At 40.2% G+C, this 19975-nt stretch overlaps 1 protein-coding gene across 1 annotated transcript in view; it reads right to left on the minus strand.

The window, feature by feature from the left end:
• Positions 1-989: 989 nt before the first annotated feature.
• LOC129243853 (protein qui-1) overlaps positions 990-19975 on the minus strand; it is a 292168-nt gene continuing 273182 nt past the window's right edge. The window contains exons 19-26 of the mRNA XM_054881229.1: positions 14976-15071; positions 9894-10439; positions 9664-9834; positions 7907-8273; positions 7600-7842; positions 7135-7451; positions 2878-2956; positions 990-2745 (exon numbers count right to left, since the gene is read on the minus strand). Of these exons, the coding sequence (XP_054737204.1) occupies positions 1568-2745; positions 2878-2956; positions 7135-7451; positions 7600-7842; positions 7907-8273; positions 9664-9834; positions 9894-10439; positions 14976-15071 (2997 nt within the window). The 3' untranslated portion in view covers positions 990-1567. The remainder of the gene's footprint in view (positions 2746-2877; positions 2957-7134; positions 7452-7599; positions 7843-7906; positions 8274-9663; positions 9835-9893; positions 10440-14975; positions 15072-19975) is intronic.

Here is a 19975-nt window from a genome sequence, read left to right on the forward strand (position 1 = left end):
AGGGAAACTGTAAAGCTGATGAGCTAGCCAGAAAAGGTATTGCTCTTCAACTGCTCAGTGATAAAAGTACCACTGGAATACCTTTGGCCACGAGTAAATTAATAGTAAAAAACAACATTATCCAAGAGGCCAATAGGTCATGGGAAGAAGAAGATACCTGCGTAACAGCCAGGCTACTATGGCCGCAAATAAACAAGAAAAGAACAAAGGAATTGCTAAGCCTCTCAAGAGAAGATATCTCGAAGGTCATGGCTTGTGTCACCGGCCACTGGCTATTTGGAAGGCATTCCTGGAGACTAGGAGTATTCTCCCATGAATATTGTAGAAGCTGCAGAGATGAGGAAGAGGAAGAAACAGCAGAACACTTCCTTTGCAATTGTCCAGCCTTAGCTAAAATCAGAGCAGGTTGTCTAGGTAAACACTTTTTCAATTCTCTTACAGAACTATCTGGCGCGGGGATTAGACCAATCCTGCGCTTCATAAGAGCCTCAAAATGGTTTCACGAAAGTAAATAAACAAGGTTCCCGTGTCGCACAGTGGTATTACAACGGACCTGTGAGGTCTAAGTGAGTTGGTCATACGGACCGACGGCCACCACAACCTAACCTATATTATAGATCATCAACCGTGACGACTCTATTATTTGCGTTCGAGCGCTGGGAGATGTATAGTTACGTTGTATTCAAACTCTAGTCGCGTTTTTCTTAAAACTATGATATATTTTTCGAACTGGCGTACACGATAACTCGAAAAGTTATTGACCGATCTCTCTGAAATTTTGCACACATCTTTCTTATGATATTACTTTCTATGTGAATTTACAATTCGAAAATTTTTCAAAACAATAATTTTTTCGAAGCAAAAATAATAGGAAAATTCGCCCTAAAATTCATTTTTTTAAGCATTTTATTCCTCGTATTTTTTCTTCCATTTTTTTTTTAAATCATATAGAAATTATGACATTAATAAACAAAAAATTTTTTGGCTTTTTGTATCCAGGTCACTGACGCCGAGATGCTACAATGCTCGCTGATTGAGAAGCGCACCTGCGACCTTCCTGGAAGATTGAGTGTACATCCGCCATTTTAAATGATTAAAATAACAAAAAAAAGTTATATTATTTTAATGTATAAATAAACTGTATGCCAATTTTGAAAAAAATATATTGATTTCTTCATTTTAAATAATTTTAACGAAAATCAGGGAAAATATGACCGTTTACAGGTATCTGTTCCCTTAAGAAGGCAATTGTTTAAAATATTTTTTTTTTGTTTTTTTATTTCAACAACAATTCGAAGTGCAGCTAAAAAATTATGCATCCACGTTTTGAAAATATGACTTCATTCCTTTAAATCCATTCGAGTGTAGAACAGAATGTTCTATATTGATTTTACTTGCGTTAGCGTTGGACTGCACGGAGTTATATGGACTTGGTTTTGCGCCGAGGTTGAATAACGTGCCGGTAAAAAAAAGTCAACACATCAGAGTCTATCTATCCGGGTCTCATCAAGTGCGTCATTTCGTTAGCACTAATACCGTCTCTATCAACAATAGCGATTGCTTCTTTCTACTGCGTTATACATGCGGTACTAGAGTGACCTTCTCCGCTATCTACCGACCTATTACGCTGCTCTTCCTCCTTTTTCATTTTTTTCTGCTTCAGCTTGTTATGCATCTTGTGTGCTGTGGCACAGAGTGCATTACCCGCACTTTCGTCGCGCGTATCGGCAGCTATATCGTGGTAGAAACCCTTGCCCTTCTTTCCAAGTGCAGTCGCGCCCTGTGATGACTCCTCGTTGTGCGATTGTGTACGTCTGAAAATTCGAGATATACGTAAACTGCGCCGCAAATACTCGGACATGCGAGAATGCGAAGTTGAGGCAGTGGCAGCAGATGATCGTTGATCTGAAAGCCGCAGGCTGCAAGCAGCTTGTTCGGACTGCAGTGCGGTTTGAGCTACGCAGTGATTCTTTTTGGCGCAACGTAATTCGGTGACGGTCTCATCGGCTGTGTGACCCCAGGCGGCGCGCCCCGTATGCGGATGTAACACTTTATTGGTGCGTATTTGACGCACATTGCGGTGATCATAGTTCTCTACAATGATAATCGGTGTGGCTGTCGGATGCATAGGTGGACACCCGCTGCGAAGGTGACAATGATTGGCTGCACCTTGAGTTGGGCTATTTGTCGGAGTATTTGTAGTAAAATTTAAAGAAATATGCGCCAGCGGTGCGTGACACTTGTGTGTGTTTGCTACGCGTTGCGATTTTAGGCTATGCCAGCGGAATAAACGACGCGCACGGCTGATATAATCAGTTGCATCGTCCGCGCTGTCCGTGCAGTAGCTGTCACAGGGTGAACTAGGCGCTGAGTTCACGTTGCCGTATTGTATGTCGCGCACCAAGTCAGGCTGTTGCGACAAAGAGCTGGCATTGCTATTGCAACGACGGCGTTGTTGCTCTGGCTGTAGCTGTTGATTTTGCTGCTGCTGATGGTGATGGAACAACGAACAGGCGCAGGTCTGCGCGTGCAACTTGTGCTGTTGGGAATGAGTTTTATCGGTAGTGTCCCTGTTTCTGTTGCTCTCGTTGCTGTTGTGTGTGACATTGTAGCCACTAGCACTGCTGCTACTGTTCGTATCGAAATTCTTGCAACTGGCTGATGTTGTGACAGTGGTGTGGTGTGAGGTGTGATAGTGATGATGATGGTGGACATGGTGATGTTGGTGTTGGTGTAGGTTTTGTGCTAAATGATCGATAGGTACCTTCAAACTACATATGATCGAAATGTGCTCTTGCAGAGAAAGTGGACGCATTCGAGGCATGCTCGGAAATTGTGCTAATAAGTGTATTTGGTCGCACGATAGGGACAACATACCTGTACGTTCGTCGTGATACTCGTCATCGTCGGATGACTCAAGACGATCCTCGACGAGCGATGTTTGTCGTGAGAGACCCTGCTCAGATGCGATTGTGGGTACAATTTTCAGTTTGTTGGTCGATTTTTCAACATCGGTTTTTTTTTTATTTATAATGTACCCGTTTTTATTTTTGGAAATAGAACAAAAGAGGAAAGAAGCAAAATTAAAAGATTTTTCAAAGACAACATTTACAACTACATACAATAGTAAGGTACTTAAATTGCAAAATCATGACATAAATACTTAGAAAACTTTATAGCACAGGTTATAGACTAACAAATTATTAGTAAACTTAGCTGTTGACAACTTCGGCGGAATGAAGGTACAGAGAGTCACCAAACTTCCATCAAATTTAAAACTTTTGATAATCCGTGTAAATAGTTGAGAGTGCTGGAGTGTTTTCTGCATAACATAACAAGATTTCTTTGATAGTTTTGTGTTTGAGTATTGTCCCAGTTGGAGGCACAAAAAGCGAAAATTCGAGACATTCTTCAGCAACACTAAAGACAAGGTGAAAATTCAAAGCGGACGCGCAAAAAAATATGTATTGCTTATGAACCCAAAATAGTTTCGAACGCCATAGAAAACTGATGGTTCCAGCAATTCTGTACTGGTGGAAAAGATATCGAAGATGAGGAATCACATGGAAGGCCAATTGAAAATATCGATCAAACCATGAAAACCGTCAATTCGAACCATCATGCGAGCATTTATTCTATTACTCAGAGACTGAAAATTAGTCAGTAGACATCCGAATGATCCTCAATTTTTACAAGGCTGGTCTTAAAAAAATATCATTGAATGCATGCCACACGAATTGTTGCAAGATGAACTTTTGAACCACATTAACGGCTTTGATTCTTTGCTCCAAGGTAACGAAGTCAATTCAATTTTGAAGCAGGTAATATTCTAATTGTTACATATATATTACAAGCGAGAGCGAGCGTCCGAAAGGATTGTTGTCAACTCGCAGTGAGCCAGCTTAAATGATCACCAACATTTGTCAAATAAAATTTTGGAAGTTATTCATTATGCGCTGCTTGCGTCAAGCCAAATACTCAATTCGAATGACTAACTAAACATCTTGAAGTAGGCGATTGTTGAGTACCGTCAAGAAAACGCCAGGTTGTGCACATCTTTAATGATGCTCCAGGAGCCCCGAGAGTGAGATGAGATGAGAAGTTCTATCGCATGTGATGTATAGCATAGACCTGTCATTAAGTGATTTTCACTTTTTTAAGCATTCGCGAACCAATGATGACCAATACCAGCCTCACGAGAAAACGAGCTGATAAAGTTTTTAACCAATATAGGCCAAGAATTATTTAATTGAGGTATGGAAATTGAGTATGAAATTCACTTCATAGTGGGCAAGAATTATCTAAAAAGTGTATGTACATATATTTTAAAAGAAGAAAGCTGACTGAAAAAGTTGCCGAAAATATTAGGTAGCCAGGAACTTAAAATGAGAAAATTAGTGCGAAGTAAATTAGCAAAAAAAGAGGTTGTCTGTAAAGTCGGTTTACTGACGATAGTTTAACGTGACAACGTCATAAGAAAATATTGATGAAATGGTTGCAATTTTCAAAACAAAATTTTAATTTTAATGGACTATGGTTAAGTTCGTGCGGTTTTTTTTCGAAATTTGAAACTTTATTGACGTAAAATGGTTACAAATTTAATATTCAAAGTATTGTCCATCGCTTGCTACTACTTTTTCCCATCTTTCTGGCAATTCACGGATTCCCTTTGTGAAAAATTCGGTCGGTTTTGTCGCAATCCACGAATCGATCCATTTTTTGACTTCATCGTAATTACGGAAGTGCTGGTCAGCCAGGCCATGTTGCATCGATCGGAAGAGATAGTAATCGGATGGCGCAAGGTCTGGACTATACGGCGGGTGGGGTAGGACATCCCATTTGAGCGTTTCTAAGTATGTTTTGACCACTTGTGAAACATGTGGCCGAGCATTGTCATGTTGCAAAATAACTTTGTCGTGTCTATCGGCGTATTGCGGCCGTTTTTCTCGCAGTGCTCGGCTCAAACGCATCAATTGTCGTCGGTAGACATCCCCCGTAATCGTTTCATTCGGTTTCAGTAGCTCATAATACACAACACCCAGCTGGTCCCACCAGATTCACAGCATAACCTTCAGGCCATGAATATTCTGCGCCGACGTCGATGTTGAAGCATGGCCAGGGTATCCATACGTTGCCCGACGTTTTGGATTGTCGTAATGGACCCACTTTTCATCGCCAGTCACAATTCGATGCAAAAAACCCTTTCTTTTGTGCCGTTGAAGCAGTTGTTCGCATGCCATAAAACGGCGTTCAACGTCTCTTGGCTTCAATTCATACGGCACCCAATGGCCTACCTTTCGGATCATTCCCATGGCTTTTAAACGTTTGGAAATGGTTGATTGATCAACTCCCAAAGTTTTTGCAACCTCTTCTTGCGTTTGAGCCGGATCTTGATCGAGCAATTCCTCCAATTCGGTATCCATGAACTTTGGCGGCGCACCCTCGCGTTCTTCGTCTTCCAAGCCAAAATCACCACTTTTAAAGCGTGCAAACCACTTCTGGCACGTTCGCTCAGCTAGAGCATGCTCACCATAAACTTCCACCAAGATACGATGACTTTCGGCTGCTTTTTTCTTCATATTAAAAAATTCCCCGCAAAAACACATTATTTGGCACGAAATTCGACATTTTCAAGTGTGGTAAAAATATTGTTGTTTACGCTTCAAATAAAAAACTTATACTGACGTTTGTGCCTTACGACAGTAGCTCTCCAATGAATGTTTGGAAATGTGGATCGATGGAATAATAATCAAGTTACGCCATCTGTTGTAAAACCGCAAGGAACTTATTCATAGTCCTATTATTTGTTTGACAGATATTTTGTATGGATATAGAGAAGGAGGTAAATGGAATTGCAATGGAATAGGTCAAGTTACATTTACACAAACGTGAAAAATGACGAAACATTTATCAAATTCATGAAAGATATGTTCAATTTCGATTGTGCATCAGACGTTAATAAGTCAACAACACTAAGAGGCAACATCATCGATTTGACTTTTCAAGAAACATTACTCTCGAAACACTCCCTTTCATATTTCCTACTTTTTCTCTCATCGTCCTATTCTCAACAGAGAAATGGTTCATTACATTGCATACAGGAAGAAGGCATATGCAAATATATACAAATACGTGAATTTATATATGTACATATGCGCATATACATACATATATACGCTCATTTAAGTAAGAGAGAGCAAGATGTCGAACGTTGCCGTTCGTTTGCTTTGTTTGCTTTGTCGTTCGTTCCGCGCTTTCGCTTGCAGTTCATTAAAGGTAACGGCAATGAACAAGGTAACGACAAATGAGCAAGGTAACACTAATGAGCAAGGTAACGACACATTTTTTCGTGCGTGCAGCTGGCTAAATCATTATCACGTCAAAATGGTTTTCACACTGAGGTCAGTTTTTGCTAAAAGATCTAGAAGGTCTTGACTAGTAAAGCTAGATGGGGTTAGATGGGGTGACATTGCAGATATGATTCAATCGCCAGTATAAGTCGTCGTTAGCCATTGGAAATATAAGAAAACAAGTACGTAATTAAAAAAGATCACTTGCGCTTTGGAAGTCAAACAATTTGTTAATGGAAGTCAAGAAATTCAATGATGCGAAACCACTTTTCTACATAGACCCCACTTGTGATCGCAAGAAGTCTAGTAATCAAATGGAAAATACATTTTGTTATTCCTCGCCTTTTAAAGTCACCCTTTAATTTGATTCATCTATCTCTCCATTCATGCTCACAGTTGTCAACAAAAAATTAGCTTAGTATTAGTAGCCGGTATTATTATTTACCGTTTTTTCATGTTCATGGGACTTGTGAAATAATCTTAGGTGATCGCAATGCGAATAGAAACAGTGAAGCTAAGCGCTATTGAGATATAGTTGTCTTATTTATCTAGAGAAGGTGCATGTGGCACAAAGCTACTACTGAATAGCAACTAACTACTGGTTAGTATAAATGAGTACTCATTGTAGACACATTTTTTGTTAACACAATTCCGTTTTAAACACTAATTTTTACAATAGTTATGCATGTCAGTGTGTAAATTAAACAGTTTCTGGTTACAATATACTTTATGAATGTTCTAAAATAGGCTTATCACACAAGTATTTGATACTGATTCAACATACCGCATTGTGTCTCCTCCTCGGCGGTGAACGTTTATTCCATAGCGCCTCCAACTGATCGAAGTGCTGCGATTGCGCCAAGGCGGCTTGTTCGGGACCCAAGTTGGTCTGCGATGTAATCGTTTTCATTTCGGCTATTTTCGAGATCTCTTCCATGCTTGCAGATACTGAGAAGCGTCGCTTCAAGCGCTCATCTACCTGGGCCATCATCACTGAAGACGTAAGATGCCCATATTTCTTTTGCCACGTATATGTGTCCAGTGATACTTCTTTCTTGAGCAAGCGCTTCATTTGACGTTTTGGACCTTGCGGTCGCAAGTCTGGGTGGACAATCAAAAGGAGAGATTTTAATATAATTAAAATGAGTGTGTAAAATGAGTAAAAAATGCTGTTAGGGGAGTCTTGAACCTATCAGCTAAAAAAAATATATTTATATTTCCTTATTCAAATTGCAGTTAGACTACCAACCTTCTGCATCCATTGCTGGTGCCGAGTATGTGGGCAATTTAACATATTGTGCGGGCGTATTGTGCAGACAAATGACTGGCAAGTTGAAACTCTCCAACAATTGCACCAAAATACGTGAACATTCGAGACTGATATCGAATCGTTGGAATGGCACATGCATCTGGAGTGACGTGAGCGCCAAGCCACGCTTGGTTTCCCACACAATCAGTGTCTTATCATCACTACCCGAAATCGCGGTTGAACCTGAAGGCATTTAAGCTTGTTTTAGAAAAAAATTTTAACCAATTTCTCCTCTCAATTTACTCACCGTCCGCCGAGACTTTGACACCCAAAACTGGTGCCAAATGACCCGCCAAAGTGTGCAGCTCCTCACCGGTATGTAGATCCCAAATAATAAGATTGGTATCCTTCGAACCGGATATTACTTGCGTTTTGTTGGTTACCGAAACTGCGACACAATTAACGGCATCAGTGTGTCCAACCAGCACTTGTGCCAGCTTGCCACCAGTCGCCTGCCACACTTTTAGTGACATATCACGCGAACCAGTTATTACATACAAACTATCGGCGGTAATAGTAAAGCAGGTTATCTCGTCCGAATGTGTTACAGTGTATTTTTCATCCTCACGTGTGAGCGACCAGATTTTCAAAGTGTTATCGCCGTTTGTGGAGATCTATAAAATGAAAAGCACTTAGTGATAGGTTTTTGTGGAGGTGAAGTCTTGTTGTGTTGTGTTATGTTATTTGATGCTATGTTATCCTGTGTTATGCACATGTATATATATAAAGGTTGGCAAAAAAGTCTTGCGGTATTTTTATTCATAAAATTGATTATAATCATGCGATTTAAGTCAAATATGCGCCGTTTTGTTCGATGACGAGTTCCCAACGAGATGCCAACTTCATAATGCCCCTCTTATAGAAGCTCGCTTCCCTATTGTCAAAAAACTCGGAAAGCCAATTTTCACAGGACTCTCTTGAGGACAACTTCCGACTACCAAGCTCGTTCGCCATGGACAGAAATAGGTGGTAATCACTTGGTGCGAGATCCGGACTAATCGGTGGATGCAAAAGAACCTCCCATCCGAACTCCCGGATCTTCTGGCGCGTCACCAAAGATGTGTGTGGCCTGGCGTTGTCCTGATGGAAGACAATTCGGTCTCTGTTGATCAAAGATGGCCTCTTCTGCATGAGCGCTGCATTCAAGCGGTCCAGTTGTTGGCAGTACAGGTCCGAATTGAGCGTTTGGCCATAGGGGAGCAGCTCATAGTGGATGATTCCCTGCCAATCCCACCAAACACACAGAAGAACCTTCCTGGCCGTCAATCCAGGCTTGGCCACCGTCTGGGCAGCTTCACCGCTTTTCGACCACGACCGTTTGCGCTTCACGTTGTCGTAAGTGACCCACTTTTCATCGCCAGTCACCATCCGCTTCAAAAACGGGTCGATTTTGTTGCGATTCAGAAGCGATTCGCATGCATCCATACGGGCAAAAATGTTTTCTTGCGTCAAGTCGTGTGGCACCCATACATCGAGCTTATTTTTGAATCCAAGCTTCTTCAAATGGTTTATAACGGTTTGATACTCATGCCCAGCTCTTGGCCGATGCTACGGCTGCTACTAGACGGTCTCTTTCGATCAATTCAGCGATTTTATTGCAATTTTCGACGACAGGTCTTCCGGACCGTGGCGCATCTTCGATCACCTCTGCACCAGAACGAAAACGTTGAAACCATCGTTGTGCGGTGGAAATGGAAACTGTATCGAGTCCATAAACTGCACAAATTTTATTGGCAGCATGAGATGCATTTTTGCCTTTATCGTAGTAGTACTGTAAAATATGTCGTATTTTCTCTTTATTTTGCTCCATGTTTGCGACGCTATAACTCACGAATGACTAAAAGTAAACAGCAATTAATCAAATTCGTGTTAGCAAGTGAAAAGAGCTTTCCAAAAAGCTCTAGCGTGAACCGATGTGACGAATACAACCAGAACTACGCGCTTGCAAAGACAAGCTTGCGGAAATACCGCAAGACTTTTTTGCCAACCTATATTTATACTTACAGCAAATTTCATGTTATTTGTTGCGCCCAGAAATTTATATGGCCCTTGTATGGTTTGCAATAAGTTGCCACCCTCAGCCAGCCACACATGCATCATCGAGTCACGATCGGTTGAGATCACACGACGTGAATCCATAAGCACTACGACGCAGCTGACAGACGCATTGTGACCCTAATGAGTAGAGTAAAGATTAATTTGCACAGGTATTTTGAAATCTCTCTTGCACCCACCTTAAAAGTGTTGGTCACCTCACCCAAGGCCAAACTCCACACATTCACCGTGCGATCATCCGATCCAGTTGTTAAATACTCACCGTTCGGCGCGAAATTCACACATGTCACCGGTGCAGCATGTCCGTCCAAAGTTGTTTGGTACTCTGGCGTATTGATCTTCACAATATGCACACTACGACTCGAAGCGATAGCAGCCAATTGTGAATCGCGTGAAATATCAAAACATGTTATCGGTGGTAATGTTGTCGAAGGTGAGCGTTGTGATTGCTGAGCTCGTTTTAGTGAACGCTTTCTACGCTGGTTATGTGAGTATGGATGTACGTAGAGTTCTTCATTGCGAAAGGAATAGAAGGTGATTTTATTGCCACCAACCGTGATTAGGAAGTCATCATTATCCATCATATAAAGTGCAGTGATCGAGCCGGGATTTGGTGGCATTGATCGTATTAGACGTCCGGAGTGCATATCATAAATGAGTGCGCGCGTATCCTCACCACCTACAACGGCGCGCTGGCTATCTTTAGCGATGGTCATGGCATGCAGCTGGTGGTGCGGAGAAGAAAATTAGAGTTAAATTTGATAATAATTACTTAGTGGGAAATTTGTAACTATAGTCGCTGAGAATCAAATTTTCTTACAGACTTATATAAATTTAGAGAGAATCAGAGGTGCCAACAGTAGCCGAATGAGTTGGTGCGTGACTCCCATTCGGAAGTGCGCAGGTTCGAAACTCCGTACATGAAACACCAAATGATAGACAAAGCTTTCTTTTATTTCTAGTCTCCCGGCAGCAAACCTCCGAGTGCAGGTATTTCTGCCATGAAAAAGCAACTCATAAAAACCATCCCTTTGATTTTTTTAGAGAGGGTAACTAGTCCCCCGAGTGACATATATTGCAAATGTCCCAGATCTTCAAAGAAATAATCGCCAAGATATTTGGAACTGCTTTTTGAAGTGCCGGACATCCCCAGACGAGGTGTTGTACCGACTCAATTTCTTCTTAATCTTCACAGCTCCTGCAGAAGTTGTTGTGAGGTACACCTATTCTATTGATTAATAGCGCAGTGTCTTGTTATAATACCTGTGAGGACGCTGGTAGTTGACCTGTTGAATCCAAGCATACATTTTTTCCTTTTCACATTCAGTTTTGGTCAGAGCGCTCCACAGTTAGTAGTCAGAGACCGCCTTCTATTGGTTTTCGCGATATCGCTCAGGTCGATCGCAGTGTACAGTTCATTTAGAGGAATGCCTATGCCCTCTATCAGCGCTGTTATTCCTACACAAGCTAATCGCTGAAGGTCAAGCTCAGTGCCTTTCTTTCCACACTCATCCACCCTCGCATTTCCCTCCACTCCAGAGTGCTCAGGAATCCAACGAAGTGTGAGTGGCCTCCTGCATTCTTTAACACATCTTCAATTGAGGCCAGTGCGTTGAGCGCTGCTTGACTATCAGCAAAAATGGTAAGGCTGGCTGGAGGCAAGTACCTGCTGTACTATTATCCTTTTTGCTGTTATAGCGTAGATTTCAGATTGGAAAGCGCTACACCAGTCTGAGAGTATAAACGAGCAATTTAAGTATAATTGTTCTGGGTAAACTCCCGATTTAGTGCCATTGTCCATATAAATAAGTTGACCACTATCATCTGGTATGGCTCTGGTCTGCCAATCCTTTATTATTCATTCATTTTCATATTTTATAGTCTCTGTTCAGATCTATTTTGGGAACCAAATAGTCTGTTACCGATGCATCTTGCAAGTGCATCAGATGGTACAACTGATGCATGACCGTGCGCGTTTTCTTTTAGCATGTCTGCTGCTTTAATCCTAGAAGCAGATTTAGCTGCTAGACTAGTGATACCTGTGTTCGACGAGATTACTCTGTTGGATATCATATCATATATCCATCCAATAATCTTTTCGTTCGTGTTTATGTTCGTCAACGCTGTATTTATCGAGTTCGCCTCAATATCATTGTATGCTCCCTCAATATCCAGAAAAACCGCCAAAGTTAACTCCTTATTTTTCAGAGATTTCTCTATTGTTCCAAAAACTTCATGCAGTGCTGTTTCTACAGACTTACCCTTTTTGGTAAGCATTTTGTGCATTGCTGAAGTTCTCGCCATTAAGAGTGCTCTCGGTATGTAGATCAATCAGTATTTCTATTGTTTTGAGTAAAAACGAAGAGACACTAATTGGTCTGAAATCTTTCGCAGTATTAAGGCCCGGTTTCTCTGCTTTGGAAATAAAGATTATCTTGATCTTCTGCATAAATTAGGGATACCTGTATAGCCTGAAGATAGGGATTCTCTAAAGATCTTAACTAATCATATAAATATTATTGGGTATGGGAATAAGTTTTCGTCTTTTCTTAGCCAAAGTTACGAATTATTTAAAGAATTAAATAATACAGGATGTTATCGGGAGTATGTGCCATTGGAAGCTACAACTGTACTTCATCTTTCAGGCATCATACGGACTCCTCTGACGAAAAATTTGAGTTCTCTTGGCGTGATCCATTCATTGAGCCTATTTGCGATGCTCTGGTAAGAAGTGAAGCGGTCTCCAATAAGGGCTGACTGCATTGATCGGAACAGATGGCAATCCGAAGGTATAATATCTGGGGAATAGGGCGGGTGGCGCAATATTTCCCAATTCAGTCCCTCTAAATATTTCCTGACCGATTTAGCAACGTGTGACCTGGCGTTGTCATGCAGCAAAATCAGTTTGTCATGCCTACCATGCCTGCCATTCCGACCGCTTTTCTTTGAGAGCTCGATTCAAACACATTAGCTGCAGTCGGTAATGATCGGCAGTGATGGTTTTAGATGGTTTAAGGAGTTCATAATAGATGAGACCCTTCTGATCCCACTAGATGCACAACATAACCTTTGAAGCATGAATATTTTTTTTCGCTGTCGATTGGCCTGACAGGCCTCAACCTTTTCGACACTTAGGGTTATCATAATAGATCCATTCTTCATCACGACGATGTAGAAAACCGTGACGGTGACGGTGACAGGGACGATGCGATGTAGAAAACCTTTTTTTTCTGTCGTTCAAGAAGCATCTTACACGTCACCAAACGTCTCTCAATGTCCCTCTCCTTCAATTGATGTGGCACCCAGTTACCTGCTTTCAGGACCATTTCTATCACGTGCAAACGTTTACCGACGTTTGATCTGGCAGCATCCAACTCTTTAAACATATGATCAAGGGTTCGACATATCGACATGCGTCTTTATCCAATAATTTTTGTAGTTGAGTATCTTCGAATTTGTTCGGTGTCCCTTCGCGATCTTTATCACTCTTGTCGTAAGTGCCAATTTGGAAGCGTCGAAACCACTCTCTACAAGTAAATATTGATCAATATACGACACGTTTCAGCTGCACTTTTATTTAAAAGGTAATAATGAAGCATGACTTCCCGCAAATGCTGTTTTTTCGCTACGAACGTAGACATTTTTGACGTCAGATAAAAAAGGATCAAACGAATGTCAACTACTGCGGCCGAGACCTTCAAATCATCAGTATATTACTAGAGCGAACACAAAACTAGTATCAGCAGCGACACCTCTTTTACGGGGCGGAAACTTATTCCCACACCATATTGTCTATTGACTGCTGCAATAGTTAAATTTTTGTTAATTTTGTCCAAAGTTTAGAACTTTCATTTATAAGATTTTTGTTATATATACAATGAACTATATTTTGACTGGAATTTAACGAAAAATATTGTTTAGCATCAAATTTAATGCGAATATTGTAAAAAAATAAAGTTACTTATTTTTGTGAGCACAAGGTTATGTAGGAGACTATAATTACTGATATAGACATACATAACAGGTGGCGCTAAAGTAATCCTCCTATCAGAAAATGCTATACATTTTGCGATTGGCCCCTAATGTCAGTCCTGTTTTGACATTTGTGTCGTAAACACATGCGAAATACACGTTAATAAGCAATGTTACGCTACACTGCTACACGTGGCAGACCCCGGAGTAGCCGTTCTGCAGAGAATATTGCTGCTGTAGCCGAGGATGTCATGGAAGCGCCGTCGACATCGACCAGACGACGTGCCACGCAAATGGGTATCAGTCGACGGTCTTTACAGCGAATTTTGGTACAATATTTGAAAATGTTTCCGAACAAAGTCCAGACGGTGCATCAGCTGTTAGCCGCTGACCGCCAATCGCGTCTAACATACGCTCAAGCTATCCTTAATCACCACCAAGAGGAAGATGATTTTTCATCAAAAATAATCATGAGTGATGTGGCCCATTTCCATCTTAGCGGGTACGTAAATAAGCAAAATTTACGCTTCTGGGGCACTGAAAATTCGCGTGTAACCCACGAAGAGCCATTACACCCGCTCAAAGTCACTGTATGGTGTGCTGTTTTCGCTGGAGGAGTCATCGGAATTTTTTTCTTCGAAGACGTCGCGGGCCAAACGGTTACTGTGAATGGTGAGCGCTACAGAGCAATGATCAACGAGTTCTTTTTGCCGCAACTTGATGAATTGGGATTGGAAAACATGTGGTTCCAACAGGACGGTGCAACGGCACACACTGCACGTGCCACAACCGATATGCTGAAGGATGCATTTCCCGGGTGCCTAATCTCTCATTTTGGCGATTTGCACTGGCCAGCAAGATCGCCTGATTTGACCGCTCCAGGCTTCTTTTTGTGGGGCTTTTTGAAGTCGTGGATTTATGTCAACAAGCCTCAGACTCTTGCAGCTCTTAAAGACAATATCCGTCAAGAATTTGAGGACCTATCGCCGGAAGTTTTGGCCAAAGTGATGGAAAATGCCAGAAAAAGGGCTCAAATGGCAACCAACTTTGGCGGCGGCCATTTACATGACATCATATTCTCGACTTGATGTAAAAAAAATAAAAGACCACATAAAATTAATCCACAAGAAGAATCAAAGTTTTTCATTTTTTTTTTTTGCCAATTTCATTTTTAAGCCTTCTACTATTCACGTAATTGAGTCATTTTTCCCATCTTCCTATGCTCTACTTTCCTACTCACCTCTCCTTTATTTGCAGTTTTTACTTACTGTTTTTTTTGCATGTCTTACCTGTGATTTGTGACCTTTGAGTGCATGTAGCTCCTTTCCTGTAGCCAGTGTGCGCAAATAAAGGACATTATCTTCACAGTGCGCCAGAAGAAACACCTACAAAAGAGGAGACAAAATTTGATCAGCGGCCAACGACAGTACCAGAGGTAGATGAAGTAAAAATTTAATTGATTGGTAAAGACCAGCGTAAAATTGGTGAATTTCATTAGTGGCTGCAAAGATTATGGTTGCGGTGCAAAGTAATGACAATGCATTTATGGCCTTAATATAGGTAAAATGTGTGAGTTACGGCGCGCGTAAATTATTCAATTTATTACACCAGCTACTGTATGAGTATATTTTATGCAGTACCGTTTTTTTAATTTTAAATGATTTTGATTACAATTTGAATAAAAAATGGTTTTACTGCGACAACTCTGAAATAATATTTTTTCCTTTGTAGATTACACGAGAAATGATGTTAGTTTTCTTGCAGGTCTTATCTAATAAAACTAGAACCGAAATATGATTGGCAAGCACCCCAAAATCTTTACTTACTGTTAAAGATGTTAAGCTTTTTCTTGTAAAAAAAATTCAAGCACGTACTTTGCATTGGAAAAAGGCGTGCCATCTCATGGAACAAAATTTCATAATCAACGGTAATTTATTGTACTTGCAGTTTTTAGGTACCAAGGCGCAAAATAACTTAAATATAATATTTAAAGATAAAACTTAAAAGTAATTTGATACAAATAAAGATCCAGGAAGGACGAAATCAAGGCCGACACTATTAAAAATTCTATTAATTTCATTAAGAGCTCTGATAATTGGTGCATAACTCCATTAATTTAATTTACAAATTGTAAAATGCAGGGGAAAATGAAAACGCAATACCCTGAACCTAATCTGATCCATTAGGTGGGCAGTACTCTCACGGAGTAGGAGTGAGAGTCGAGTGGTGAATCTTCTGGCTGTCTGCTGCGATTGCAGCTTTCTGATGTGGTACGTTCTTTGCGTAATTTGCGTACGTTTTTTGCTGCACAGGGGTGTGTGCGTATTTCGGCTGCAACAAGATAATGATCCGCGTCGATATTGGATCCATCTAAAACACTAAAAACGTGCCTTAATTTTATCGCAACATGATTGGTCTGGCTTCGTTTGGAGACAGCCACATAGCTTGGTGTTTTTATGCTGGTATTTGGTATTGCAGACTACCAAGTTTCGAGCCCCGGCGAGGTCGATCAGCCTCTGTCCGTTACCGGATGTTTCGTTGTGCAGACTGAATTTTCCGGCTGTGGGATCAAAAACTCTCTCGTTCCCTACCCTGGTATTGAAGTTTCAAGCACGATTTTTGTGTCATGGGGGAGCAGCGCTCATAAAAACGTTCCTGGCGCTCATTGAAGGAGTATTTGGTCGCTTCGCACTTGTCTTCCGTCGGGGCGTGTGTAAAAATGAGGGAGATGTTGAAAAATTTCGCTTTGATGCGGATTATTGCAAGACGCTCGTCCACCGGAGTGAACGAGAGTACTTGGAGATGAAGTCTCTCTCTCACTATAAATCCAACACCGTATTTGCGCCCCTTTACATGGCAGCTGTAGTAGATGTTGCAAGATCCACTGCTCTTCTTACCATGCCTCGTCCATCGCATCTCTTGAATGCAGTGATGTCAGCGTTTGCTCTTACGAAGACATCAACCTGCCAGGCGTAGCCATCTTCCCCGCTAAGGGACCGAACATTCCGGGTGCATGTCTTCAAATCCTTAGTTCGTTTGCAAGAGTTGTCATCAGAGTAAGCTGCTCTCATCCGAGGTTTGATTTTGTTGTTCATTGAGAGAGAATTTTTACGTGGCGTGTACCAAACTCAGCGCACAACGAGATATCCTGGGATGCTTCGCTTTCTTACTTTAACTCGCTTTCAAACGTATATTTGAAAGTTATTCAGAGGATACTTAGACCTGGAGTGATGAGGTGCTTGGACTGTACGCAGAAGAATTGTTTTGACCACACCCAAGTGAATGGCAAACAGGGAACTTCCCCATTGGCGTGGACTGCTACACACAGAACCATGCTTTTAAGCCGCAAAATTACGAAGCAGATTTAAACTAAAGAGGGCGACTAGCGAGGAGAAAATTTAAATGAGGTTTAGAAGTGCCACTTGATCTGAACATAAATAGATTAATCGGGAGGTCCAAGTGGTTGGAAGTACTTTCTTTCCAATTATGAAAAAATAGTTTGAAGATAAGAAATTTGAGATGAATGAAGAGGAAATCGAGAAAGCATCCAGCTATAAAGGAGTCATATCGATTTTCGCAGAATAGAGCGTTACTTATATAAATTTGTAGGAATTTATCAACCCACATTTATAAACGCCCACTTGCGTCAGGATAAAACTAAAACTCTCTTACAGTCATATTGTCACAGTCTATTTTAAAAAGTAGAAATGAAGACTTAAAAAATTAAATTTTTGCACTTTTTGCCATATTTTGTGCATTTTATTTCGTTAGTTCGTAAGTTGAAATAAAGGTATTAAAGCAGCGACATTCTCATTTTTACCGTTAACTTTTACGCTTGTTTTATAGCTAATTTCTGCTTTGTGTCGTACCGAAGTGTTGTTGCTGCTGCAAAATGTCTCCAGATTATCGGATAATTTACGGATGAATTGCGAATGTGTATGTGGTGGTGTGTTTCCGAAAGAATTTGGTAGATATGCCGGTTACTGCCAAATGAAATTGTAGGAAGTGCCAAGTGTCAAAAACAAACACATTCCCATATATATGTATATGTATGCACATTAGGGTGGGTCAAATCGTATAGCATGATTTTTCTCGACAACGTTTCTAGCAAATTCCGATTCTAGGTAAAGTAAAAAAAAGGTTCATTAAAGTATAGTTGCAGTTCTAAAGGCAATTTCGAGCCACCGCAAATTCTAAAATAAACTATCTTTAATTGATACGCAAATTGAGAGGGAAGAGGGCAATGAAGATAGAAAGGAGCAAAATACAACTCCCGTTGAAAATAAAAATTACCTAAAACTGAAATAATTATAAACTCGTTGCTAATTATTAGAAAAACAAAATTTTTTATTAGAAAAATGTTGAAAATTTTTTCTGAAAACTTTAAAATTTAGTACTTTCGAGTTGTTTTTTGATAGTTTTAGTTTTATTTACATAGGAAAAATAAATTGCTTACATTCACCTTCCTACCGCAATAGTAAACAAATTACATATAATTTGTCTTGAGGCACCTTTATGGGGTTCTTTAAATTAAGCAGATATCAAAAATAAATTTTTCGTACCCGATAAGTGCAAGCTTGTATTAAAAGAAAATAACTATTCATAATACTTTGGCCAATATTTAACTTCATATTCACTTCGTATTATTAAAGATAGTTTCTTTTAAAATTTGAGCGGCTCGAAATTAACTTTAAAGCTATGCTCTAATGACTTGTTTTCTAAAAACTTAGTTTAGAATCCAAATCAGCTTAGAACGAAGTCGAAAAAAAACTACCCGTCCTAATGCATGTACATACATATGTAAGCCAATGAAAGTTGAAACTGAAATAGATGCTGTGCGGAATTCCGAGTCATGGTTGAATGTGACTAACAACACGGCCAGCCACTATTCACACAATAGGGATACTGGTATGAGTTAAGCGTAAATCTATTTCCGGTATACGTTTTCTCCGTTTTTTTTTCTCCGAGTATTTGTATCTAGCGAAAAACGAACAGATAAAACATGATTTTCACAACTTAACTGAGCTGGACAGGAAGCAATAGTGGCTAACTGGCATTTTGATAAATGCATACTCCAGCTGCTCTCAACACAGTTGTGTACACCTGCATTATGTGCCAATGTAAGCAACAACATACCAAAATCGCTATTGGTATGTACACTTGAAAGTTGATGCTGAAGCTGATACAACTAAATACTTAGCTGTCTGGCTTCGAGATTCCCCAAATGATTTACTACTGTATTTGGAGGACTTTTTCATTTTTTCCATTTAAGTTTTTCGAGTTGTTCAACTATTTTTGGTATTTCATTTGTAATGCTGTGAACATTTGATCTACATTTTGTAGCTCGTAATAATATTTCTTTTTGTGTGCTAGTTGATTTCTGACAAATCAATTTAATTAAGCTGGACAAGTATTTATTCTGAAGTGATAATTTATGATGATTTTAAGTTTGTGTGGTAGAGGTTGGTTGTGTGCTTAGAAGAGCACGCAATAGTGAAGAAAAGAATTCGCCAGGGGGTGGCCAGAAAGTATTATTTTAAATAATGTTGAACTCTTTCGTCCAGGAACAGCCTCTGGTATCAAAGTGTGCGATGGCAAAAAAAAGAAAAGTTTTTCCCGATGCTACGGCTAAATTTAAATTGCCTCATTGCAAAAAATGAGACACCAACGTGAAATGTTTTTTTTTTCATTTACTACATATTTAATCGGACCATCAACGTTTTAAAAACTACCATTGAATTCCTGGACATGGGTACCTTATGTTTACAAATCGATATTAATTTATCTCCTTGCTTAATTTCCTTTCACAAATTTCCTTACATACACTAGGTCCAATCACAATTCAGTGTAATTGATCTGGCATCATAGGACTCGTAAAGCAAGGTGGTAAATATATAATAAAAAAAAACCAGATGTTATCGTACTCGGACAGATCCACCACTGAGTAAGGTTCACGGGCAGATACCTGCGGTCCAGGAAAAAGATACTTGGAAGATACTAGGCAAGAATGCAAGCATATTTCAAGCGGAGGTATACGCAATAGAAAGATGCGCTGACTTTAACCTTGAGCGCAGCTATAAAAACAGAAGCATAACTATCCTTACTGATAGCTAGGCACCAATCGAGGCTCTCAACTCTTTCCAGGTTACCTCAAAATTGGTGCCGGTATGCCTTCATAAGCTCAATATATTAGGCCAGGAAAAGGAGCCCTATGGGAATAACCGGAACCGAAATGGCAGATAAATTAGTCACGGAAAGGGTGGTCTACTCATTTGTAGGTCCAGAGCCA

The sequence above is a fragment of the Anastrepha obliqua genome, chromosome 4, assembly GCF_027943255.1.
Source record: "Anastrepha obliqua isolate idAnaObli1 chromosome 4, idAnaObli1_1.0, whole genome shotgun sequence".
NCBI classification, from domain to species: Eukaryota; Metazoa; Arthropoda; class Insecta; order Diptera; family Tephritidae; genus Anastrepha; species Anastrepha obliqua.